Genomic DNA, 27,291 nt, shown 5'->3' with positions numbered 1-27,291 from the left:
TTGTGAAATAGCATCAGTGAATGACATTATAGCTCTGGGAATCAGTCGCACTGTGATGGTGGCTGGGACCCAGCAATGCAAATACTTAACACAGAGTCTTGTGTTTGAGCAATGTAACAGAAGCTGAAGCAATGCTGTGACTTTGCCTGTATAAGTAATGTAAACCTTTGATGACCCAGGAGGCTTCTCCGCTTATAAAATCATTGTAAATGGATCAACTGAGGCATCCAATTGATTACCAGGATTTAATATTTTTGCAATTATGCTAGTATTTATTGGTGTATAACAATTCCAGTAGGTAAGAATCCACCTGTTTATGTGCAAAGATGAGTTTACTCCACCTAGAAAGGTGAGAAGTATCCTTTTTTAATCTTCTTTGGTTATAGTACCAAGCCATGAAATTATATTACACACTTTAATAAACTTGTAATTTATTTTAAAAAGAGCTGAAGATGTCTCAAGTGGAAGTGTGCTTTACTGGTCACTAATACGCAGCTCTTGGGTGACAGCAGTACACACTGGGATTACTTTGTGTAAATCTCTAGCTCAACAACTGGAGATCTCTTGTGCAAGTTAAAAACAAAAAAAAAAACCCCAAACCCACAGCACTGGACGAAGCTGGCAGAGCCCCTTTTTATGTAACTGGTCACAAGTAGAGCCCCTGTGAACCTGTGTGAGTAATGACATACTTCTGCTTTTCCACTAGTCATCTAATATTTACTTTTTGTCTAAAAATAATTTAGCTACAACCTTAAGGTGCCTCCTGCAACCATACTGTTCACGACAGTGATGATTCTTGGGCCTTCCAGGCAAGCTTTTATTATTTCCACCATTTATAATGCATTCTTATCCTGAGCAGATAAGCCTGAAACCCACGCAATGTGGTTTTGGCTTCAGTCAGTGATTTGGCCTTTTGCTTTTCTTTTGATGCTTGATTAGGGGCAGGTGAGACACTTCAGAAAGGTGAATTTCAACCCTCATGGCAGGGGAGGTAACACTTTCTCAAACAGCACAGGCACAGCTTAGCAGGCTGCTGTCTTTTGTATCCTGGTGGCAGCCTCGCACCCCTGCTGGAGGCTGCAGGGATAAATGTATTCACAGCCATCTGCCCGCTGAAGCTCCAGAGCGCTTCTCCCGTGCTCCTTCCATCCTTGCAGATTTCACCCAGCTGTTGATGATGCTCGCTTCGAGCTTGCGCACCTCTGTGACGGATGGGGGGTCAGCTGGATTGTGTCCTCTAGAGAAAGCAGAGCAGTGTGAGCTAGTCAGTGGGCAGCAGCTCTTTGCCTTTTGCACAAGGAAAGCCAAGCCAGGGAACTGAAGGATAGAGATTATCTGTTTTGTACTTCATCTTTATGCCCTGAAAAACAAGTTACATTGTCACACCCACCAGGAGGTTGGGAGGCAGGCTTGAGAGCCCCAAGCTCTCCCTTGCATTGGTGGCTGCTGCCCTCTCTGCTCCGGGCCTGAAGGCTGATGGTTAATGCCAAGAGATGCTGGACTACTTCACATGACTGATTGCTACAGGCTATCACACACTTGAGCAAGAACATGTTCTAATGAAAGTACGTGAGCTTAATGCTGAGTTCTGCACAGCCCGGCTTCCCTGAAGGCTGTAAGAGCCCTGTACTGGGGAGGAAGATTGCTCTTCCACAGTTACGCTGCAACAGTCTGGTATCCAGTCCTCTTTAAGTATCTCCTGGTTCTTTGGACTGCGGCTAGCTAAGATCAAACACCCAGGGCAGTAGGATTTTGTCAGCCAAAGGAGAGTTCAGTACTTACCGGAGATCTAGGTGATGAGCGCCTCCTTTAATGGTCAATGCAATTAGTGAAGGACTGAGACTGCTATTTATCTGTAAGGAAAAGGAGCAGAGACAAACTCTGACCAAGTTACCAGGCAGAACTGGTCATCAGTACTGAAAACTGGAAGCCAAGTTGGGCAGGACAGAGGAAAAGCATGGGAAGGGATCCTTGGTATGGCTGATAGAGTGTGCATGGCTAACAGTCCTAATGAACCGAATCATCTGTCTCGAAGTGAAGGCTTCCCCCAAGATGAAAACTGTCAGCCTATTCCAGTACAGGTGGTTTGAAGTAACAGGTTCTTTTGGGCCCATGCACCCTAAGCAGCCTGTTCCTCTTGCAGCTGGGATTACCAAGCCAGCCTAAAACAAGGAACTCCTGCATTACAATCAGGAGCTCAACTAACTCCAAATCCAGTTCTGGGTCATTTTTGGGTTTAAATTTTAAACTAGAGTTCTGCCACCACTCTGAAGTTTTGTTGAACCTAAGCCAAAATATGCCCTGGTTCGAGTTGCTGCTTACAGCAACTGCTTGGTCTCACAAAGTATGCTGAGACTGGAGATAGCAAGGAGCACTTGCTGTCAGCGCTGAGACCAAGTCTCGACACAGAAACACAATGGGTTGTGTTCAGACCCTGGATGTTGGGTAAGAAGGCTCCTGCTGTGTCTGTACCTTTGCTGCATCAGTGTTCCTGGCTGATGGACTCTAATGGACTGATGTCCTGAGGCTCCTGAATGGTTCAGCATAAAACAGCTGCTTGCAGAAACCCAAATGGGGTAAAGATGAATTGCCAGTGCTTCTTTGAAAGGGAGAGGGGGCAGTGTATCACCTGAAAAGGCTGCTCTCTGTGTTCAGTGTGCAGGAGTGCACATGCTTACCCCACCTCCAGCCCACGGGTCCAAGTCTCCATTTGAAAAAATGATGTTGCTTGCACTTTTCAGGTCTGAAATTCAGAGAGATGACATTTGAGAGGCCTCCTTCCTGCCCATTTACCCAAATGTGTTTGGCTATGCTGCAAACATGGTCAAGAACAGAAAACACAGGAGAATAAAACAAATTCTTGGCAGTTTTTAGGTTTCCACTTCTGTCTCAAGGAGGTATGGAAAGGTCTGTCTCAAGTCAGCACAAGGCTGTGACTGCCAGGACTTGTTAGTGCACTGTGCCTGTCCCCATGGAGCTCAGCTGGGCAGAGGCGGGACAGGCAGACAACTATGGGGCAATGCAAAGGGACAAGCAGCCAGCACAACTCACCTCCCCCCCAAAAGTTTGTCCGCAGCCAGTGTGCTCGTGGCCTCACATGCCATTTGCTCCGACAGTACTGCTCTCGCATGGCCTCTGTGAAGGGCATCTCGGGGAACATGTCGGTCACATTGTTGCTGTTGAAAGTTAAATTGATCTCGGTGCAAACCTAAGAGACATACAAGAGCTGTCATAGGGCAGGGGGATAACCAGGGCAGCAGCTGAAACTTGTTGATGTCTCCAACACCTTACCTGGTAGTCCCAGGCCTCAGCATCTGAGCCAATGCCACAGCCTGTGGGGTCAGCACAGGACTGGTACAGCTGGTATATGTCGTAACACTGTGCTGAGCCGGAGGAGTTGTAAAACACCCCTGCCAGGTGGGAACACAGCACAAAGCCAACCTGTCAGTACCTCTCTGCTGTCTCACCCACCACCTCCCACACAAACCTCACACGGCCAAGACCAAGCAGAAGGGTAGCTATCCCAGCTGGACAAGTGTGTAAGGCTGGGGCAGAGCTAGCAGGGTCTGCACCAGTGCTAGGTTACAATCCCAACTTCTTTATGCCAAAGCCTTCATGTGCTCTCAAGCATGACTGCCTGATACCCTTTGCTTCTGCTGTATTCACAGGGAGGAAGCCGCTCCCGGGTGCTCTTTGCTGTCTCTGCTCGTGCCAAAAGCCAAGCAACTGGCCAAAAGCAGCCTTGGGAGAGCCCTAGCCTCCAATCCCTAATGCACGCAGGAGCAGGCTGTGTGCAGCACATATTAGCTAAATGCTTCAAACTGGATGGGACACAACTGCTGAGACCTTCTCACCCCCCTCCCTCAAAGTTGCTGTCATCTGAATTCATCAAATTTAGTCAGAGGGCCAAGGGTAGCACGTCACAGACAGGATTTTGTTTTACTGTTGGTCAAGAAGGGAAAGAGGGCATGTGCAGGCTTGCCCCGATGAAAGAGCACCTGACTAGGTGGCCCAGCAAAGCATAGCTGGGGAGCTGCTGAAGAATAAGCTGCTTTTTTTTCTGTGTGGATGGGTAGTTACCAGATAGCGAGGAGGAGGAATGTGGCTACACTGGTGGCCGCCTGCTGCTGCCAGTGTCACAGCCCACAGGCAAAAACCCACAAACACTGTGGGTTTTGTGCAATAACTGGCACCAACAGCTCCACTTGCAAACAGCCCCACACAGCTCTGCAAGGCACACGGCACTGTGCCTGCAAAGCACTGGGCAGAGGCCATTGAGGAGGAAGGCTGCTGCACCTACTGCCTCTTGGATAGCTCTGTGGCACAGGCAGCACAGCCTCAGCTCCCTTGACACATGAAACCACTATTTCAGCCACAGAAGACTGCCCAAGAGATGCACTGAGTGCGTGCAGCGAAGAGTCCTGGGGTTGCTCCAGGTCTACACACCTTTCGAAGCAATGCTGCTCAGCTCACAGGCCAGCACAGCAAGGCTTGTGTCAGACACGTACCTGGCAAAACTCCTGGAAGGGCTCAGCAGCCTTCGCGCACAGAGAGCACTGTGCGATGTGACACTGGAGGCAGAAGGGATTTGCTTTCCAGCCCACAAGATCATTTTAGCATCAGCAAGCAACTACTGCAAGATCCTCTTTGTTGGAAACTTGACAAGAGCAGGGAGCCTGGATAGTAACATCAGGCTGAAAGCTGTCAGTGCTGCCGGGCTGAGGAACGTTCTCAACTTCATTTACTCCAACAAACTAGACCTCTCATTACAGAATATTGAAGAGACCTTCAAAGCTGCAGAAACCCTCCTAGTTCGGGAGGTGATCAAGCTGTGCTTTCGCTTTCTGGAGGGTTGCTTGAACTGTGAGAACTGCATGGATGTTCTTAACATTGCTAAAAAACTTGGCCCAGCAGAGTTGAGACAGAAAGCCATGTGCTACATAGGCCAGCATTACAAACAGATCCTGGCTGATCCTCAGTGCTTGAACGACCTGGACCGAGTAACCCTTTGTGAAATTTTAGACAGGACTGACACTGAGGGATGCAGCGAGCTGGAGCTGTTCAGAGTCGCTGTGAGCTGGCTGCAGCACGACCGCACGCGGCTGAAAGATGCAGCAGATATTTTAAGGCGCATAAGATTCCCTCTCATTCCTTTACGGGACCTGCAGAGATATGTCCAGGAAATGCCTCTTATGAGGCTGGATTCAGGCTGCCACAGGTACCTGCAGGAGGCTCTGAATTACCACTCCCAGCTGTATGCTCAGCCAGTCCTGCAGACCCAGAGCACAAGCCTTCGCTCTGGTTCCACTGTGCTGCTTGTTGCTGGTGGTAGAACCACTGAGAACTGCGTGTGTAGAGAGATGTGGGCTGCAGACCAGAGCTGCAGCACCTGGCACAAGGTGGGGGACCTCTGTGTGCCAGTGTACAACCACTGTGTTGTCATCATCAATGACTTCCTCTTTGTCATCGGGGGACAGTGCAAATTTGATCCCACAGGAAAGCAGCCATCAAATGAGGTAAGACACAAGAAACCTTCAGCCTTGGAAAAATGTCTGTGTGTGTGGAAGGGAGGGAGCAATTCCACTTGCCCACCACATATCTCCCACCTCTACATTTTTTTTAGCACTCTGTGCAGTACTGAAAGCCCTTGGGAATACAGCTTCCAAACTGTCTGGGAAGCAATCACGTCCTGCCCTGGTCTCACCTTGCTCCTACTGTAAATTGTCATCCTAATCTGTACACAACTTCCACAGCGCAGGTTCAGCCAGGTCCACATCAGTCAATCAGGCAACCCCATGAATGCTAGCTACCCCTATCCCCATTGTTGCTGCCATGGGACTCATGCTCGGGAGGCATGGTTAAAGCCTACCACTTCATTTGAGAATTGCTCCTTCCCTGGTTTTGCTCTTGAAAGGCAAATCTGCTTTAGCTCCCAGGCCCTTTCCCTTCTGCCTGGAGAGTAAAGAGACTTGTGCAGGACTTTATCTTTTCCTAGACGGCTTCAGTGAGCTTGCTAAAAAAACCAGCATGTTTTTCTTTCCCATGCTCCCAGGGGGCTCATTTCAGCATTGTACTTAGTTCAGCAGTGCCACTGCAAACAGCAACTCTCTTCCACTGCCTTGAAGGCAGGAGGCAGCTCAGCAGCAGCAGAGCAGAGGATGCTGAAGCAGCAGGGCTGCAGCACTGGCTGCTGGGCTACAGCCCAAGCCCAGCACTCACTGCATGTGGTTCTGCAGATACTGCCCTTGCTCAGTGACCTGGGCTTTCTCATCAGGACTGACAAAATAAGCCTGGGGAGGTATTTACTGCTGAACAAGATGTGAAGTGGAGGTGCTGTGCCCCTGTGGTGATGCCACCATGGGCAAGGGGAGGGGAAGCCACTCCTGCGTGAGAGCAGCGGGCAAAGCTCAGCTGCTCTCTTTACTACACAGCCAACCAGTAGCAGAGGTGCAAAATGTACTTGTTTAAATCTCACTGAAACAGTTTTCAGCTGACACATGCTAGCTGGTGTTTGAAACAAAGGTATTTCATTAAGCTAATGTGTTTCCATCTCCTGCTTGCTGCAAGCTGAGAGCGCAACCTGTTCACAAACCCCCACAGACCTGCAGAGAAGCCATAACTGAGCCTCCAGCTTCACTGGGGAGGTACTGCTGTTATCAGCTGGCTGGCACTGGAAGTTGAGCCTGGCCAGGTCTGAATATAAAACCTTCCTCTGTCCAGGGAAAACATTTAGCAGTTCTTGAAGCCACACGAGATGCAAGCCAGCCACCTGCCTTCTGCTAACCATCACCCATCTGCTGTGATCCTAGGTTTTCCGATTCGATCCCCGCAACACTTCTTGGCTCCAGGTCGCCAGCATGCTGGAGAGGCGGACACGCTTCCACGCGGATGTGCTGTCTGATTGCATCTTCGCCGTGGGTGGTGGGACACTGCTGGGGACCCTCACCCACACCGTGGAATTGTACCAGCCCACTGACAACAAGTGGGAGTTTGCAGCTCCTTTCCCTAGGCCTATTGCTGATCATGCAGGCACAACCCACAAGGGAATCCTCTATATTTCAGGTGATAGAGCTAGTAGAAAGCAGCATATTTTCATAGTTCCACTGATTTTTGCTGGCATCTTAATGTCACAGTCTAAGCGTGCACCCACACCAATAACACTCACAGATCCAGTGTCCCTTTCCTGCTGTGTTAGCACAGCCTCACTGCCCTCCTGAATGGCAGGAATTATTTTCTTTCTAAGTCGTTAAAGGTGACACCATCGTCTTGCAATCCACACCCCTCCTCGCCTTTGACCTTGCAATCCTGGCTAAATCCCAAAGCTTTGCTGTCTGAAAAGGTATACCAGGAGCAGGCTGCCATAGTGTTGGGGATGGGATTAAATCCTACTATTAACCTGAATGGAAGATGTGGGACTAACCCTACTGTGCTGCTTTGTTAACCTGTACAAAAAGAAGTATAATGCAGGCTCTTACTCTCTTACCCATGGAGCCTGTACAGCTCTTGCCCTAGAAGGGATCCTCAGTCTTTATAGAGATCTTTGGTAGATGGTTCAGGATATGTAACAATAAAGCAGCATGAGATTAAACACTCCAGGAAATTGTTGTAGGATCTTTCGCTTTTGCAGCTACTAATTTGGACTTGAAAGATAATCTTTGGTATGCCCTAGGAAAAGCACTGTGTTGTTTGTGTTATTGCCTCTGCAGTTAAAAGTCCTGGGCCAGTCTGCTATCACTCTAGGCTCCCTGCTTTGTAAACCCGTTATGGCCACCTGAGATCACTGTACTGATCTAGTCCAGATTAACTTCAATTGCACAGTTCCAATGAAGGGCACTTCTCTGTGATAGACTGTACACCCGAGGCCCCAAGGGCAGGGAAGGTAGCACACGGGCTGTCCTACCCAGACATGTACCCCAGTGACAGCAGGGCACTGCTCCTGCACTGGCAGCACAGGTGGATAATAGTTCAGCTGGGGGAATGGCTGAGACTCGGGCTCAAGTCCCTGCTTTGACTCAGCTGGCCCATGGTGCCACAGGTAGCTCATTTAACCTCTGTTGGTCTCAATTCCTACAAGAGAGCAAGGACAAAATTGCCTCACAGATCTTCAAACATACCATAGTGATCTAGGCTGGATAACAATATACCACTTGGGTATAAGATCTTACCCACCTATAGCATTCATTCATGTCTAAACTAGCGGCATAACTGCAAATTTGGTTTGGCCAGCCTACAGCCCTGCCCAAGCAAACTGAAAAATTAAGGGCATTACTTCAGTACAGGATTTAAACACAAGCTCCATGCAGACAAAGTGTCCACGCCCAGGTGAGCTGGGGCTTATGACAAACCTGAAATACCATCTTCCTTGTTTGCAAAGACTCTCTGAAGGCTGGAATTCAACAGGCAGGCAGGTGGAGGCATTTACCCTTCCCATAGCAGTACCCTCCTCCTGCAAGGAGCTTTTTATAATGCACCCGTGAAATATACAAGTGAGTGCCTAATAAGGAGAAAAAGTTAACAGCAGCACTGGCAGATTGGCTCTGACCTTCTGTTGAAGATTCGAAGTTCAAAGAGCTTTGAACGCTTTTCTTTCAAACCACCATTCTGTGACTGCATGCTGGAAGCAGATTCCCTAATTAAAGCTGTTCCTGGTTACATGTGAAATATCCCAAGAGCTTTATTCAAAAATCTTTTGTGGAAAACTATTTACAGAAAGAGCTGGAACTGGTTTGATTTTGGTGGTTTTTTTTCTTTAAAATACCTAAAAAGCTTAGGTTTTAAATTTCACACTGCATCAGCTCTGCAGAACAGTGTGAAAATTTAAACCTGAGCTTCTTAGGTATTTTAAAGAAAAAAAATCAGCTCTGCTAATGTTTGCGGAAGGTTTGCTGGATCTCAGAAAGGATGATGGATAGATTTTCAAGACTTCTGCTTTCCTTCTAGGGGGCTTCTCTGGAGGTAAAACCTTACGAGACACTTACAGCTACCTCCCTCGCCTCCAATGCTGGATTGGCAACAGTGCCATGGCTTTTACCCGTTGTGATCATGGGATGGCTACAGTCAGGGACAAGATCTTTTGTGTTGGAGGAAGGACACTAAAAGGAGTAAGTTCATTTGCTCTTATAATCCCAAGTATGGGGTCTTTGTAGTGCTAGGCAACCAACAGGTTGACCAGTAACTTCATTATTTTTGGTCTCTTGGTGAACTGGCACAGTTGCAAGTCAGGGCAATATGCTTATGAAAACGTGCCTGCCATTACAATCGTGCACATTAGAAGCTGCCCTGTTGTCACACTCTATTTGCTAGAGTACAAAGGCTGTTGCAAGCATTTTTTTAAATAGAGAAAACATACAGTGGAGCACAGCCTGCTAGCACAGGAAAACCTAAGTGTAAAGCTGGTCACATACCTGCCCCAAACACACTGACCACCTAATATTCCTTGTTCGAGCTGAGAGGGGGCAAAACACTGGGAGACGGGAAGAGGAATGGACTGCAGTGAGGACACTAGCCTAGATTTTAGGAAAGATGGGCTCAAGTCCTGGAATGCAAATGAAGTCTCTTCAAACCTGGATTTCCCATTTCTGAAAAAAGAGGGAAAGCACTGCCCAGCCTTCTGGAAGAAACCTGACAGGGACTGAAAGGCTCACTCTAGGAGAATCCCATTCCCTGAAGCCAAGAGAACTGAGTTTTCAAAGATCATTCAGCAATTCCCATTTGAAAGTGTAAAGACTCAGGGCCTGGCCTGATTTCACCATGACCGGTATGGTTTCTTTTGACGGAATGAGGGCATCTTAATTGCTCACTGAGGAAGGGATAGAAATCTGTAAAGAGAAACTGCACATCAAGGCTGACATCAAAATCCTCCAGATGATACAAACTCAGTTATTGTCCACAATTCAATGCAATATAGCCCTCTTTAGATGATTCCCTTTGTAATGTGTTAAAAAGTCTGGAGAGCAGGCAGGACTTGGGCTATGCCAGTTCCAGCAGGTCTCTGTGGCACCTTGCTCAGCTCACTCTTCTGATTTTCCAAGAAGAAGAAAGCTCCTTTAAAGCCACACCATTTTGATATTTTATTCAGTTTCTTTTGAGGCTCTGATTTGTAAATGTGGATCGAAAATCTGGCACCTTAAAGCCCATGGTATTCAAATAGATGTTGAGACACTGGTTTCCTGTATTATGAACCAAGCAAGCCCAATGTGACAGTGATGCCCACTCAAGGCATGATACAATGGGTGAGTGTTGGTCTGGTTCCTTGTAGGTGGAGGAATGGATTCATGTCAACGAGACAGAGTATTATTGTCCTGTAAGCAATCAGTGGACAACGCTAGCGCTATCCCCGTTCAACTGCTGCCAGTTCAGCATCACAGCCCATGACACGATGCTCTACCTCGCAGGAGGTGGGTCACTGCAGCACATGCAGAAAGAAGACAGTGTTTTCCTGTATGACACAGAGGGGCAGGTATGGAAGAAAGCCAGTCCCCTGCCTAAAGCTCTGGTGGATCATGCCTCCTGCATGCTTAAACTGTCCCAAGTAAATGCAGCTGGTGAGATGGGGAGAGGCACGAAGTGCTTCCCCGCAGGCAGGAGGAAGAAGTCTACCCTCAGCTTATTCATCACAAAGAAACAAGAGTCCCACTCTGCCTCAGAAAAGAAGTAGGATGTGAATACGTGAAGCAGAGCTGACAGTGTTTGCCAAGACATTAGTATTTTAAAACTCTTCTAGTTGCCAGCCAAACATCTTTAGCAGTGATTTGGAATTGGCATGTTTCTGACTTAGTGCTACCATGGTGACATGCATAATTTGCAAAAAAAGGAATTGGTTCCCAATCCTACTAAGCCACGTTAAACCCATAAGAATTCCTTAAATCAATTTTTTGCCATTCAGAACCTGTTTTTCTGAATAATGACCAAGGTAGAACTTATTTTTAACAAGCAACTTGAGAGATTTTATGAGGAATTCTCTCTCTAATAAATTCCTTACAAACACTGCTGGCTGACAAATTAAGTACTCACAGAGATAAATGCACACACTGTATTTAAGATTGTCTTGCACTGGATTAAGACCATAGGGCATTGTGATGACAACCTTGTCCTCAACAAGCAGACCAGAAAACTTCCTTCAGTGAATGCGCATTGAAACTGTGACTGCTTGAGCCAGAGTATGGGTAAACTTTTAGAAAAGAAACAAGTGCCTTAGAAGTCCACATCTCATGGACAGTCAACAGGCTGAGGGGCTGCAGTGGCTGAAAAACCTGACAAGAATAAGTTTGGAAAGGTGAGGGAATGAACCCATGGACCACCATGGGACATCCCGACAGACAAAGCCAATATGGGGCAAAACATCCCAGTGGGAGATCAGAGTCACACCAGCTCCCACGATACACAACCTGCACAACAACACAACAGCTCTACTTACAGGTGCTTCTAGAAAACAGGGTGTTAAATAAAAGACCAAACTGGTAATATTAACTCACCAACAAGAGCAGCGAGGCCTTCAATTGGGTCTGTGTGGGCAAGGATTTGTTCACAGCTGACCTGGATGAGACACATTACAGGCAAATTGCAGACAGAATAGTTAACAGTCTCTGCTCCATGGAAGGGCTAAGCTGGAAGATTCATTAAAATTACCACTTACACAGTTTATATTTCAGCAGCTTTCCAAGGGCCTAATGCAACAGGTTTGGGTTTTTTTTTTCCTCCCTTCTAGCAACAAAATACATAGAAACAAGGAGACAGGGCTAGGACAAACAGTTTCTTTACCAAGTTAAGCAGCTGTGCAGAGGCCATGGTGATACACAACAGTTTCTTACTCCTACAGTCAGAATATTTAATGCCCTTCTCAAGAAGGGGTGGAATAATTATTTCCATTTTACAGGTTGTTAAATAGACCCTAGAAAGGAACTGGATGCCCAGTGGAGCCACAGACGGCATCTCCTGAGTCCCAGAACAGCGTAGCCTGTATGACCTCTTGCACAGTATGCATTTTGCTCCAGGTAGGACTAGAAGCATAAATGCCAGCTGGTGCCTGAGAAGTCTTTGTAACCCCCTGAGAACCAGGCCCCTTTCCCACACTTTGCCGTCTCTGATTCTCTTGAAAGTTTTCAGGTTTTCCAGTCCCCATGGCAGCAGACTTTTCTCTGCATTATACTCTGAGGTATGTCATCTTCCTAGGTGATACTTAGAAAGGAGCCTGATTTTTAGATCTCCATCGCTACCCACCAAGAAAAATACATTTATGAAAGCATGTTGAGGTGGGCTACAACAAAGCTACCCTTTAAAAAGCTACAGGTTTTTAGTGTTTAAAAAAGTGTTTAAAAGCTGAAGTCACCAAGCTTGCACAGGCCTTTGTGTCTAAGGTAAAGGCAGAGCAAGGTAGGTAATGGTTCCAGCAAACCCTTCCCAACAAGCCTTATAGCTGTGCATTTCAAACACAGCAGTCATCATCACAGAGAAGTTTAAAATTTGTAGATTTACTGTCAGAGTGAAGGGCTGCAACATCTACCACTACCTCTGCCTGTCACCATCACTGATGGTGTGTGCCTGACAGCATCCCAGACTGTGCAGCCCCCTGCACTCTGGTCACCAAGGTGCACATCAGAAACCGCGACTCTTACCCGTGTCCTGGTACTCACCTCCACTGGATTGGCAGGGAGGCGACCCATGAAATCGGTTTTGTAAGGGTAGTCCATCATGGCCATCATGGTGAAGGCATTTCTAGCAAACCCAAAAAGCTGGTAAACATCCCCCTTGTTAGAGATCTTATTGCATGTGGCCATTTTGCTGCTGATTTCATCGTAGGCTGCAGAAGGAAGGAAAATGAAAGACATAGATGTAGGGTTCAGTTATATGGAACTTAGTTACTGGGCCTGAAAGTAGCTCATGGTCGCAAGAGCGTTCCAGACGCCTTTAGAAGGCCTTGAACAGAATAAACAAGAAGACAGAAAAAGAAAGATCCCAATTAGAAAAACACAGGTGTGCATTCCACAATAAAGGGAACTTGGCACAAACAACCTCAATTCGGCAGTTTAGCTTGACCAATTAGACTGAGACAAGTTTCGCATGCTCTAGTTAATATAGCCAATTATGTCCTATGTTTATGCGCGTGTACAGAGTGAGTATAACTAACTGTATCTTATGTTTATACACGTGTACAGTGTTGATATAACCAATCACATTTTATGCTTGTGCGTGTGGACACCAAATGCTTGCATGCAGCAGCCAGTCAAAGCTTCTAAGCAACTTAGAGAATTGTGTAAGAATGATCAGCTAGGCTCAATAAACTGGCGACTGTAATCATCATATTGGTGTTCTATCATCCGGACCCCACATGGAATAACCCTAAACCCTACACACAGACTTCAACAGAGGAAAATAATACCAGGCTTCAGCATCTTGTTTCACTCAGGAGTAAGGACATGCTGTAACACACAGATGAGGTTTCTAGTGGGAAGGACACATTACATCTAAATTTACACACACGTGGATGTTCAGGCACAGCCTTCCTGTACAGCTTCACGACTCTGTGTGGCCCACAGCCCACACTCTGCCCCTTGCAGAGCCACCGACACCTCCCTGGGGAGCCCAGAGGAATCAGCACCCACTGAGATGGAAGCAAGCCCAGCTGGCACAGTGAGAAGAGCAGCTTGGTATGAGCCTGTCCTCACTGGTGCCCCGCCTGGCTGCCTCTTCCTCTCCCTCACAGGCTCCCTCCCTGTGGTCTGCTGTGTCCTGCAGGGTCGTCTCCTCAGGCAAGCTCTCATGCAGGAGAGCAGGGTGCAGCATACAAGTCCCAGTGGGATTCAACAGCTGGAAAAACTGGCAGGGGAAAAAAAAAAAAAAAAAAAAAAAAGCTCCTTGGGAGCTGGGTACATTTGCAGTAAAAATTGCTAAGTGAGAATAGTGCTCACAAAATCACAAAGGACTCCTGAGATGTGCCTTCAAACTTCAGTGTGAAGCAGAGGGGTCAGCTGAAGTCAGGAAATCTGTCTTTGAAGACATTCCTTCAAGATGCACTCTTATACCTTTGCATTTCTGCTGGGGAAAGCTACTCCCTTCGTTTTCATCCTCTACATTTTGGAGTCACAGTTCCTGTCTGTCCTCATCATACTCTACGAGCTGCCCACCGGAGCCCGGCTGTCTTTACTTGGAAACCCAAGGCCTGGAACCTGCCTCTTGATCCTCACTTGAGAGCCTAAGCCTTAAATATGACCACCTTATCCACCCCACTGCAGAAAGTGTGGCCCCACACAGACCTCGAGGACCTTGGCTATTTAATGGTAATTTTTTTCTTGCTGTGACCCAAAGCTAAACAGGATTTTGGACCCCCAACTCCGCTGGGCAATTCCAGGACCAGCCCCTGCACTGAGACAGTGACAGCAGCTGTCAGAGGCACACAGCCCCCAATGTGCAGCACCACAGACCAAGACAAACCTTGAGACAGACCAACAACCCACCACAGCTGTTCCAACACCAGCAGGGCTCCCAGGAAATGCTGCATTGGCCCACGATATCTGGTCTGGCTTACTTGGGAGACATTGCAGAGATCTTCACCAGTCTCTGTCCTTGGCTTCACCTAACTGTCCAAGGCTAGAGACAGTGATGGCTGCTTCAAGACCTAGATTGCCTTCCAAATATTTCTCAGATATGTCCAGTGAGCTGAGCCACACAGTTGTCATACCCACCTGAACAGTTGTCAATGGTGTGGATGTTCAGGACAAGTATCTGGTGAAACACGAGTCTTTACCAGCATAAAATGCAGGTGTTTTGCACCTGCAGGGTTTTTTGCACAGGCGCAGAAAAGAGTTTCATTAACACTGTGTAAGCCCCCACATAGATGTTTTCATTGTGGTGTTGGTTACTAATTTTAATGCTAACTGAAACAGTTCATTAAACTGTGCAAGCAGAAAGAGGGGCCCAGGTGGGCATTTGTGTTGATTTAGCTGAACCAATTGAAGACCTATTTGAAGTAAAACTGAATCAACTTTTTTTTCCACATGGCTGGGACTGCCTGCTGGCTGCCCTTGGGAAGCTGTTTGCAGGGCTACCTCTTCTTACCTCCACTCAGGCACAGATCCTTAATCTGCTGGAAGGCTTTGCGGGCAGCTATGACGCAGCCTGGGCTGGACTTCTGAAAATCCTGAAGGGACAGAAAAGACATGGGATTACAGTTGCACAGAGGAGATATGTGTGGAGGCTGCACTGGGAAGAACTGCCATAAGTACCAGGAGATGCCAGGGGTTACTGGCCCACTGGTCAGAACCTCATCTGTGGCTCCAGGAGCAGTGACACCAGTGTTTCTGCCTTGTCTTCCAGACAATCAGCATGTCCCAGCAGAAGCCAACAGTCTGCACATCAGACCAAGCAGCAACTGTTTCACCAGGTCTTGCTGGAATGAGCTGTTAGCCAAAACGCTTTGCACTTAGTGAAGCCATTAGACTGAACGTGAAGCAGTGAAAGGAGACACATGCCTTTGCCAGGACATGGGAAGAGGGTGCCAGGCTGCTAGGCCCAAAAGTGTTGGGTTTGGTTTTTTTTTTTAACCACACAAGACAAGTCCTTCTAACTGCACTTTGTCTATGAGAAAGAGCCATGAAGTCAGTTATGCATGGAGGGTGAAGCACTGGTTTGGGAACCAAGACCTGCTTTTCTTCTTAAGCCTGCCAGTCGCCTGCCAGATGACCAAGAAGGCCATGTCCTTTTTCTCGGGAAAAACATTACTGGTCCTGAAAAAGCACTTTAAGGTATTTTTGAAGAGCTGTAGCTAGTTATGGTGGTGGAAGAAGTTGTTTCTGTCACTAAAAGGGTTTCTATCAACCCAAACTGTTTCTCTTCTGTCAGCTTGTAAGGCAGATTGAAATCTGCTGGCAACCAGTGCTTTGTAATAACGGGAATTATTAGGGCTCTTTTAAGGTCCCTTTACCCTGCTAGAGCCATGGTTAAGTAACACAAATCACTAGCTAAGCATTTTTCTTACAAAGACCGAGCCTCAACTAAAAATAGATTTGGGACATTGCTTGTATTCCTAACTCTGCCTTTGTCTGATAGTTAGGCTTACAGAAATCACTATGGAGTTTTCTACAGTTTACCTGGGCATTCCTTTAGGGATTCCAAATCTCCTTCTGGATGTGCTTATTGATCTTCATCTACTAATGGCTCTAATTGAAATGTGGGGATGAATCAGCCTGGGACAGAGGAGCAGGTCTGCTCTGGCTGCCGTGATGGCTGAGCTCCCCACTAGGCAATGCTGGAGTGCTGCAGCACACTGCCTGGCACACTAAGCAACCACCACCCATTCCAGTTCTCCCCTCCAGACCGTTATGGACACGGGAACAGTTCAGCTGAGCCATCACAGAAGCAGAGGCAGGAGGCATTACAGCCATTTCAAGGAAAGCTGTTCCCCCTCCAGGCTGCGAACTTTACTCTTTTGAATCACACCTAATTCAGATGCCTAAACTGACCTAAGCCGGTGGCCTGAACAGCCCCTGCAGCAGTAATCTTTTAGGAAGCATGGATGTGCCTGTGTCTGTAGTATTCACACATGGGCTTTCTGCACGGCTGCCCGCAGGGCAGTTGGCATATATAACCTAGCCTTATGTAAATGCCTTATGCAAAATCAACTTTCTGCCCTTTGCTCACATCCCCTGTGAGCTGGAGGCTTATGAAGTGAGCTGAAAAAGCTCAGTAAAAGTCACAGAGAAAGCTGCTTTGAGACAACGCACTCTGACTCACGGGAAGAGAGAGCTCCCACAATGATTCATGAAAGGTTTGTGCCTTCATTAGTATTAACAGCTCTCGGGGGTGTTCTCTCACCAAGAAGAGCAATTGAATTCAGATTTCAGATGCGCAGAGTGCTTTTATGCAAACACACTGAAGGTGGAAGGAATTACTTTGAAAACAACACAAAGCGCTTGCTTAGGATCTCAGCCCAGAGGTTAGCTTACCGCTACAGAGAGAATATATTTTAAAATGAATTGCAAAGTTTTTTCACATGAAAAGGTCAAAGCCCTAATTTCAGGGGCGTGTAATGACTCACAGCATATGCACAGCTGGAAGCAAGTCAAAGCTATCAGCTGAACAGGGCTTCTAAGAAGGAATTAGCTTCAACCAGGCAAGAATTCCCACTGCAGTGCCTAAGTAGTATTATGTTTTTTGTTTTAAAATGTATAATGTATGAAAAGACAAGATGTCTTTTATTATTTTATACACTTAGAGTTTCAAATGCTATTGTGTTTATTTTCATATGACAGTCTCTTCTTTACACTTACTAGTAATGCTATCTGTCCTGTAAGCCTCTGCATTGAAATAAGGTTTTCATATATGTAAATAAGAGGAAAAAGACCACAAGTTTCATACTCAGGTAGTTCATGCAAAGCCAACTGTGTCATCCAGATCTAGAAATTCATGTTGAAAAAGAGGCAAAACAGACACCGTCACAAGATTTCAGTACTAGCACATAGTACATCTCTTTCCTTATAAACTAAATGTAAGTCAGTTCTAAGCAATACCACCTTCCTATGGGCCCTATGTCCTCCAAATGAGAAAGCCACATTTAAATTTAGGTTTTAAGTGAACCCAGGACACCTGCATATTTTTAGTTAGTGAAATGAAGATTTCCAAGCTCTTCATTGAAATACAACCATCTTGGGACTAAGGAGCTGCTGTGAATCACTGATATCAATGCAAAATACATTTTGGGAGAGCATTTGAAGAATAAGTTATCCAAAGGAGCTTCAGCCAGGCACAAAGGAAAACTTTCAGGCTGTAATATGGTCAAGTCACTAGAAATGGGAAAGGGAATCCTTAGTGGTACTAAAGGTGCTGGAACCAAGTAGTGCTGCTCATTAGAGCAGCACCTTTGGGACCTGAGCTGCCACAGCTAAGGCAGTGCTCAGCCATCACATCTGCAGCTGCTGCTTTTCCTTGCGGGTTCCCATTTAATTGCATTCCCTGCCCAGCATTGATGCTGTGAAGACAGACATGGAAAAGGAAAAAAATCTAGCCTTCTTAAAGGAAGAAAATAATGCTGCTTAAAAGAGATGCTACTTACTGCTGTTACATCTCTGAAGAACTGGGTGGGGTCTCCAAGCCCAGCCACAGACAACAGAGGAGCACTGGCAGCTAATGCTCCAGCCACAATGTTTGGGTATTTCATCCTCATGTAAGCACTCAGCATTCCTCCATAGCTGCCATAGGAGAGACAAAAGTTATTTCCTTTAACAGACAGCTTGTAACATCGTAACTCAAAAGTTCAGGCCAGCATTCACAGGCTCACCTAAACCAAGGCATGATGAAGCTTATGGATATCTAGCAGATGCCATCCTCATGTAAAAAGATCCAGTTACAGTCAATGAGCAGCACATAATGTGTTCTTACTGGCCTTTTCCCAAACACTCACACCAACTCTGGTGGGAACACAGCAGCCCAATTTGCTTCTGCCACCAAATGTAAATCCTGCCTTAATGTTTAACTCTGTACCATCCTGAGTGTGTCCCGACAGCTTCAGTGCAGAACCAAGTGAGGCTCAAGTGAAGCTGTCACTGTTCAATGGGGGAAGGAGACACATTTTGCATACAGGATTATAAAGACTAGCTAGGCTCTTACCAAAGGGTGTCCCTGAATACTACACAATTTGCAGCCCTCTCTAGTGCTGGGAAGTGGAGAGTATTCTCCCCAGGCATCCCAAATAACAGCTGCATAGATGATCAGCACAGATATAGGGGAGACATTAACAAATACCACAATAAAACTCAAAGCCACCTTGGTAGCTTCAGTGCCAGGGCCACAATCTGCAGATATATCAAGGGTTGCTAGATAAACCCAAGGTGTCAACAGTTATTCATATGCCAGTGTTTGTAGAGTTACTCTGAGGTCACTCCTGGGGGTGGCAAATGACATCCCCAAAATGCAGGTAAAACCTGGTCTAACTCCAAGCTTACAGGTATTCAAGTCTCCCTCCCCACCACCTCAAGTGGTTGGAGTAAATATCATTCCTGCATCACCCACATGTAAAGCAATATGCATTTCTCTAACCCTGGTCTTGGAAACAGGCATTAGCTGAAACCTGCCATGGGTAATTTCAAGTTAAAGTTTGGCAAAGTTATAAGCAACAGAAGAGGGATTTTCTTCCTCCCATGGGAAATGCTGTGCTGCTCCAACACTGCCATATTTCAGTATTCTTCATACAGGTTTACTGCTGTTCAGGGCTGCTGCAGACTGAAGTCTGATTTACACACACAGAGCTGTAGTCTAACATGCAGCCCACCTAGCAGGTTTTGCTGAATCCCTCTCCCACCTCCCCAGCCCAGGACAGCTCCTGGCTCTTTTTACACTAGCTACTGTCCTGATAGTCACAGTACAAACACCCCCGAGATCAACAGTTCAGTCACCACCACAGTGGGCTGGAAGCTTAATGATAACTGTCAGGTCAAACGCTTTTTAGCTCACTGCAACTGAATTAGAAGCCCTGTACTTGGTGGAAGCCTTTTAAAGGGAAGCATCCCTCTACTACAAGTGTGGGGACCCATTCCAGAGACAAGGACATTGCATCAACACAGCTGCAACAGAGCAAGCACTTTGGGGAAGGACTTCTAGAAAGCAAGGAGCAACCAAGCAGCAGGTCGCAGAGCAGAATTATAAAGGAGCCTACAATGAAAATGGCTGGACGTTATTAAAGAGGCTGTGTTTAATAAAAAGCTGGGTGGCCCCTGGAAAGACTATTTTACCAATTATTAGTTTTCTGTATTTCCAATGTAAAATGTTCTGACCTTTCAGGAGGAATTGCCCAGTTTCTGCAATTCTGGCTGACTCATACATTGAAGATGCCTAGAAACATCCAGTCAGTGGTGCTTCTCCAAAGAAATCACAAATCAAGACTAATTCTTGATGGGAGAGCTGACTGGGACCTGGTGATGAGCTCTTGGGAGCTCGGGCACAGGCACATCTGCTCTCTATTGGATAGCTTAAAGCTCTGCCTTTATAACTTGCTTGAGAGCCAGAGAGCTCTATGAGAACAGCACGACTGTGGCTGGGAAAGGATGCAGAGAAGGGGAGGAGCATACGCAACCTTTACCTGCCTCCAAAAGCAATGACAGGGCAGTCTGCAGCACCGTACTGCTGCTTAAGCTCACTAATTAGCACTGCATAGTCAGCGAGGGCTTGTTCCACGGTAAGCAGACCAGTCTTCTTCAGCTGTGTTGACTCAAGCCCAAATGGAAGAGACTTCCCATAGTACCTCTGAAAGGAAAGAGATATGCTGAGGAAATGATGGGAGTCAAGGTCTGGGTCTCCTCTGTTCTCACTATAGAACTGGTGTAAGCGTGCACAAATGGGAAGCAGTAATAGAGCATGTGGTGTCCTCTAACTTGTTCTTAACTGTGGAAGTGCCTTGTCTCCTGCATCTGATAAACAGAGACCTTCAGGGTGTATCCTGTAGAGGATGGACAGTCCATGACAAGCTAATTCAGTGGATGCCAAGTGGGCCCTCTCTCCTGAAAAATCCCCAACTAGAAAAGGGAACAGGGTAATCTCTTCATGCATAAGTTGTGGAATAGTAGATTTAATAGAGTGGTGTGCCTAGGGAAAGGTTGGCTTGGGACTTCTCAGGCTAGATATTAAATACTATCCAAAGAAAATAACTCTTTAATCCAGTGTGGAGTTCAAGGCCTATGGAAACTACTTACAAAAGCACTGGTCTAAAGCAAATACACCATGGCATAGATTTTACTGAAACAGTCTGTATCCTGGATTGCTGGTAGGCATAGTAAAAAAAATTCAGAAGCCATGGTTAAATAAAGAAGAGCTTCTACCATAAGGATAAAGCTTAGAGCAGGTATACCTCAGCTTCATGGCAAGAGATGTTATTATTTTTTTGGACCTGCAGAAAGCTGAATTCAGTAATACTGAAGAGAACAAGACTCTAGAGTACACATAATGACTTAAAATACTCACATGCTCAGCAAAAATCACAAGTGCTTGCTGTTCCTCTGCTAATTCAAATATGAAGTCAGAGTTCTGAGCAAAAGTCCAGATGTCACCTTCATTGCCAGTATAGAAGAAGATGGGTCCATATCCTTTCTTCCAGAACTTTGCTAAGTGAGACAATTGACAGAAGCAAATAATAATAATAAAAAAAACCCACCAAAACCCACATGAGCATGAAATGATTCTACTTTTGGTGAGTTTGGACAGGAGCTTAACAAGGAAAAACTGTAAACAGGCTGATCCCTGAGACCTGAGCTGGGGCATAAAGGCGTTAGAAAGGCCAGGCTACACAAATCTCTCATTTGAGCAGGGGTAAATAAGAGCTTTCAAGAGATCAGCATGTGGCCTGGAACTTATACTTCTGCCTGAAAATTCCTAAAATCTCAGTTCTGCAAGGCATTTGGAAACAGTTGCCCCCCAAAAGAGCAATTTCCCATTTATATACCCTTTTCAGCCCAATTCATCCCCAAATACTTGCACAGGTCACTTTTCCCACAAAATGGACGTTAAGGAATTGCCCGCATCTTTCTGCTGCTCCTGTGGTGAGATGTAACGTAGAACCAAGCTGTAAATCACATATCATAGAATGGTTTGGGTTGGAAGAGACCTTCAAAGATCATCTAGTTCAACCCCCCTTCCATAGACAGAGACATGTTCCACTAGATCAGGTTGCTCAAAGCCCCATCCAGCCTAACTTTGAACACTTCCGGGTTGGGGCATCCACAACTTCCCTGGGCAACCTGTTCCAGTGTCTCGCCATCCTCATAGTAATAAATTTCTTCCCTATATCCAATCCAAATCCACCCACATTCAGTTTAAAAAAGTTGCCCCCTAACCTGTCACTACAGGACCTGGTAAAAAGTCTCTCTCCATCTTTCTTACAAGGCCCCTTGTATGGAGTTTCTGTGGTGGGGTTTTGGTAGCAGGGGAGGGGCTGCAGGGGTGGCTCCTGTGAGAAGTTGCTAGAAGTTTCTCCGGCTCCAAGTCACCAAGGCCGACCCCATCAGCGATGGGGAGAACATATTTAAGAAGGGGATCCTACAGCAGGGGAGGAGATTGGAATGTGAGAGAAACCCCTCTGCAGATACCAAGACCAGTGAAGAAGGAGGGGAAGGAGGTGCACCAGAGGAGGTTGATGCCCCTGCAGCCCCTGGTGAGACGGCAGGCTGTCCCCCCCCAGCCCAGGGAGGTGACCGGGGGAGCAGATGCCCACCTGCAGCCCGGGGAGGAGCCCACACCGGAGCAGGGGGATGCCCCCGAAGATGGCCGGGACTCCACGGAAAAGCCCGCACTGGAGCAGTCTGTGCCTGAAGGACTGCAGCCCGTAGAAAGGACCCACACTGGAGCAGTTCATGGAGAACTGTCTCCCGTGGGAGAGACCCCAATGCTGGAGCAGGGGAAGAGTGAAGAGTCCTGCCCCTGAGGAGGAAGAAGTGGCAGAGACAAGGTGGGATGAACTGCCCCCAACCCCCATTCCCCATGCCCCTGGCGGGGAGCAGGTGGAGAAAATCAGAGTGGAGTTGAGCTGGGAAGGAGGGAGGGGTGGGGGGAAGGGGTTTTGAGATTTGGTTTTATTTCTCATTATCCTGTTTTGATTTGATTGGTAGTAAATTAAATTGATTTTGTTTTTTTGCCCAAGTTGAGCCTGGTTTTTGCCTGCGAGCATAAGTGGTGAGTGATCCCTCCCTGTCCTTGTCTCGACCCACGAAGTTTTCTTTATATTTTCTGCTCCCCATGCCACCATGGGGGGAGGAGCGAGCAATCAGCCTTGTGGTGCTTTGTTGCCAGCTGGTCTTGAACCACAACAGTGTTGAAATCAACACTTAACTGATGTCTGAGGTCTGTTGTTGAAGAAAGCTATTTATTATCCCTCTTAATTCCTGTGCAATTTAAGACTAAGCTAAAATCAAATGTTTGTTAAAGTCAGCAAGCATTAAAGCAACTGTTTGTTAGATAAGCAAGTATTAACATCATGGGTCAGCTTGTCCTGCCAGTCTCAATTTGCCTTCAGTTATAAACAGATTAGAGGATGAAGCACATCACCTTCATATATGATCATATATATATATCATATGATATGTGTGTGTGTTATATATATAACATATATCAGCATATCAGCAGCAGCATATCCTGGGCTGCATCAAAAGCGTAACCAGCAGGTCGAGGGAGGTGATTCTGCCCCTCTGCTCCACTCTGGTGAAACCCCACCTGCAGTACTGTGTCCAGCTCTGGGGTCCCCTGCACAAGAAAGATATGGACCTGTTGGAGCGATTCTAGAGGAGGCCATGAAAATGGTCAGAGGGGTGGAACACCTCTCCTGTGGGAAAGGCTGAGAGAGTTAGGATTGTTCAGCCTGGAGAAGAGAAGGCTCTGGGGAGACCTTGTTGCAGCCCTTCAGTACTTAAAGGGGTGTTGTGGTTCAAGCCCAGCCCGCAAAAAAGCACCATGAAGCTGCTCGCACACTACTCCCTCCGCACCCATCCCTTCCCCCCATGGGATGGGGAGGAGAAAACATGAAAAAAAGTCATGGGTTGAGACAAGGACAGGGAGGGATCACTCACCACTTATGGTCACAGGCAAATAACCAGGCTCAACTTGGGCAAAAAACCAGGCTCAACTTGGGCAAAAAACCAAAATCAATTTAATTTACTACCAATCAAATCAAAACAGGATAATGAGAAATAAAACCAAATCTCAAAACCCCTTCCCCCCCCCCCTCCCTCCTTCCCAGCTCAACTCCACTCTGATTTTCTCCACCTGCTCCCCGCCAGGGGCATGGGGAATGGGGGTTGGGGGCAGTTCATCCCACCTTGTCTCTGCCACTTCTTCCTCCTCAGGGGCAGGACTCTTCACTCTTCCCCTGCTCCAGCATTGGGGTCTCTCCCACAGGAGACAGTTCTCCATGAACTGCTCCAGTGTGGGTCCTTTCTACGGGCTGCAGTCCTTCAGGCACAGACTGCTCCAGTGCGGGCTTTTCCGTGGAGTCCCGGCCATCTTCGGGGGCATCCCCCTGCTCCGGTGTGGGCTCCTCCACAGGCTGCAAGGGCGTTCCCTCCTCCAGTGCACCTCCTCCCCCTCTGACCTTGGTGTCTACATAGGTATTCCTCTCACATTCCAATCTCCTCCCCCACTGCAGGTTTCCCCTGTTGACTATGTTGTCCCAGAGGCGCTACCCCACTATCACTGAAGGGCTCAGCCTGGGCCAGAGGTGGGTCCGACTTGGAGCCAGCGAAGCTTCTAGCAGCTTCTCACAGGAGCCACCCCTGCGGCCCCTTCTCCGCTACCAAAACCCCCGCCACACAAACCCAAACAAACCCATTGCCACATCACCTAAAGGGACCCTCCAATAGCAGTTGTCCTACTGACACTGCTGTAGCATGTCACATGATGTCATTTCCATTAACAGAGAGGCCTGAATTGAATTCTTTGCATTCTCAACACAGACTTGCCAAAGCAGGATTTGGCTTGGAAATGGGTTTGAAACCTTTCATTAGCGAAACTGCTGCTCTTTGTTAACAAAGAGGCTGATTCTCTTTCTGTGTTGCATTTGCTTTCAGTATCAGGTAGGAAACTGAAGTGCTATCTTCACTGTAGCTTTTCTTCTGATAGGCTTCGTGGCTCCTGGAATAAACAACCATTCACAGGAGCCAAAACCAAACCAGACAGGTTGCTTAAAAACTTATCTATTTTTAGATTGAAATCCTGGGGAACTGCCAGCTAACCTCAAGACAGTCAGATGCCTCGTTGTGAAATAATAGTCTCCTTCAAGTTCTCACTGATAATCTAAAAAGACTCGTATTGCACAAGTAGCAGTAGAGGGGAAAGGAAGTACTCACAGGAATTTTTAGTAAGAAACTATTTGTAAACCAGCAGAACTGCAATGTTAGTGTTTTGTTTCTCACAAATATTATTCAGCTCTGCCTAGGCACACAGATAAAACAGAACACTTTAAAAAGAAAACAAATAAAAGTTATGCAATGCTTTAAACCAGATGATCCCAAAGCTCTGTTCATAAAGGGCCACTTAATTAGTGAAATTTCAGCCTTGAGTGTGTTATCAAAATTCACTGGTGTTCCCATTTCTTTGGGCTGAACTGATCCACAAATTCATGCTTGGTGAAACATATATGACTGGGTGCAGCTGCTGAACAAGCTGCAGACTAACAGGTGATGTGAAGAAGGTGAGATGCTGCATACAAGGCCCCAGACGCAGGCAGTCTGTGAGACAGAAGCAGGTAGGTGCCAAGCTGGGCAGCACTGGGCTGGTGCTATTCACAGCTCCGCCTTTGTTGTCTCCCTGCAAATCTCTCCCTGATTCCTCCAAGCAGGCAGGATTGAAAAACATGTGACACTGGTTATTGAAACTGCTGTCTTTTTAGACACAGACACTGTTCAGAAAAGCCTCCTCTCTCTTACTGTCTGTTAACAAAAGATAATACATTATTTGGCTAGAAAGGAAGACACCGCCAGCTCCTTGCTGGATGCCCTCATTGTTCAGCACAGCTTAAGCTATCTAAAGTTGCAGGTTTTTAATGCAAAACACCGACCCAAGAGGAGTTATCTTCACTCATACGAACGATGGGTACAGAGTGCAATGGTTAGGTCACTATCAGTTTTTCCTGCTGCATCCAGAGCACTGAGTTGCACTTGTAAGACATGCTGTGGCCAACTGAAAGCACACATGCACAGAGCCAGCCCTGGTGCAAGCCTAATGCAGCTGCTGCTTCTAGTCTGCTCTTGCTCAGGAGAGGCCAATCCCCACACCTGCTCCCTGTACCCGGTGGCCAGAAGGATAAATTGAAGGGAATGAGAGGAGGATACAGACCACGCCAGGGGCTAGCTCATGAAGGGCTGGTGCTCAGCTCAAACTGACTCCTGGCTGCTCTGAGCACCGAACGGAAGAGGACCTCTGTCCCGGTGCAGGAGCAGTTAAAGCTTAAGCGGACAGAAATTCAGCCCTGAGCCATAGCAAGGCCGGGCCACGCCAGGGCTGGGAGCAGCTCGGCTGCAGCACACCCCCCGGGACCCACCTGAGACCAGGTACCGCTGCGGGAAGGTCTCGTTGCCGCAGGTCTCGAAGCTGAAGTGGTCCCGCACCTGCTGGAAGAGCCGCTCCTCTAGGCCAGGCCCTGCTGCCCGGGCAGCTGGAGGAGGGGACCGTCAGCGCAGGGGAAACCGACAACCGGCGCCGCCAGCCGGTCCGGCCTAGCCCAGCGCTGGTAACCGGGGCCCAGGCGAGCCCGGGGCACCCGTCCAGCGCTCCCCGGGCCGGCTGGGCGCTGCCGCCCAGGGAGGCTGGTTCGAGGTCCCGTCCGGGGCCCAGGGAGGCCGGCGGGGGGAGTCCCACCCGGGGATGGGCCAGGGCAGTTCGGGGCTCCGGCCCGGGGCACCCACCGGGAGCGGCGCCGGTCAGCGGCGGCGGGATGAGAAGCAGGAGCGGCAGCAGCGTTTCCATGGCAACCATCCAGCTCGCGCCTCCGCTCCGCGCACACGGCATGATCCTCCTGCGTGGGAACCGCAGGCTGCTGCTCACATGATCCCAGAGCTTTCGGCATCACGTGGTGGCCTGCCGCCCCCTCACGTGACCACGTGAGCGCCATGCTTACCGAGGCACCGCCATGTTGCCTAAGGGGGCGTTCCCTCGCGGCTGCTTTCCCCCCACGCTCCGGAGGGGCCGAGGCAGGCCGGGTCAGGCGTCACCTCCTGGGCCCCGTGGAGGGTGTAGGGCGTCGGGGCAGGAGCCTCAGCGCGGGTCCAGGGATGCTGAGGCAGGGCAGGGTGGTGTGGGGCCTGCGGCGATGTGGTGGGATGGTGTGGCTGGCAGGGCTCTGCGTGCCCCCTCTGCTCCCCGTCGTGCTGCTGGCTGTTGGAGGCAGCAGGTGTGCTGTCCGTGCTGACTGGCCTTCACGGCTGTGGTCTCGGTGCTGGGAACCCACGTTATGGCATGGGGGTGAGGAGGGTGGAAGCCAGGGAGGCTCAGTGCTGGCGCTAGGCCGCTGTGCCCTCCCCACAGGTCTGGGGGGAGCTGCTGGGTGGAGGACAGGGTGTCTCCACCCTGGCCTTGCTGCTGGCTTCTGCCTTTCAAACCTCTGCAGCATTTACCTCCTGGTGCTGAATTGGTGCTGCCGCCCTTTGCAAAGACAAGTGGTGCACCTCAGGTCCCCTCCATGATGTGTTCACATGAGAAGGAAGAGCTGGGGTGGAGTGAAAGCCCAGCCCAGCCAGCATGCAGGGGCCGTGGCAGCTCAGCTCAGTACTCAGTGGAGGTGAGGGAAGTGGGAATGTAGCACAGAAGGAAATTGGGGTGAGGATC

The 27,291-nt window shown here is 48.0% G+C and overlaps 1 protein-coding gene across 1 annotated transcript; it reads right to left on the bottom strand.

Moving 5' to 3' along the window:
- Nucleotides 1–478: 478 nt before the first annotated feature.
- On the bottom strand, nt 479–26,598 carry DPP7 (dipeptidyl-peptidase 7). The gene is made up of 14 exons (XM_010564636.1): nt 26,585–26,598; nt 26,373–26,482; nt 26,009–26,122; nt 20,947–21,086; nt 20,069–20,232; nt 18,047–18,182; nt 15,055–15,136; nt 12,633–12,799; nt 11,475–11,535; nt 3,292–3,410; nt 3,052–3,208; nt 2,679–2,743; nt 1,783–1,853; nt 479–1,237 (listed from the first exon to the last, which is right to left on the bottom strand). Exons 1-14 carry the CDS (start codon nt 26,596–26,598, stop codon nt 1,096–1,098), a joined length of 1,542 nt encoding a protein of 513 aa, XP_010562938.1. The 3' UTR covers nt 479–1,095.
- Nucleotides 26,599–27,291: the final 693 nt, after the last annotated feature.

This window comes from Haliaeetus leucocephalus, unplaced genomic scaffold (genome assembly GCF_000737465.1).
Source record: "Haliaeetus leucocephalus isolate CR32 unplaced genomic scaffold, Haliaeetus_leucocephalus-4.0 Scaffold183, whole genome shotgun sequence".
Classification (NCBI taxonomy): Eukaryota; Metazoa; Chordata; class Aves; order Accipitriformes; family Accipitridae; genus Haliaeetus; species Haliaeetus leucocephalus.
This window is presented reverse-complemented; position numbering and strand designations above follow the sequence as displayed.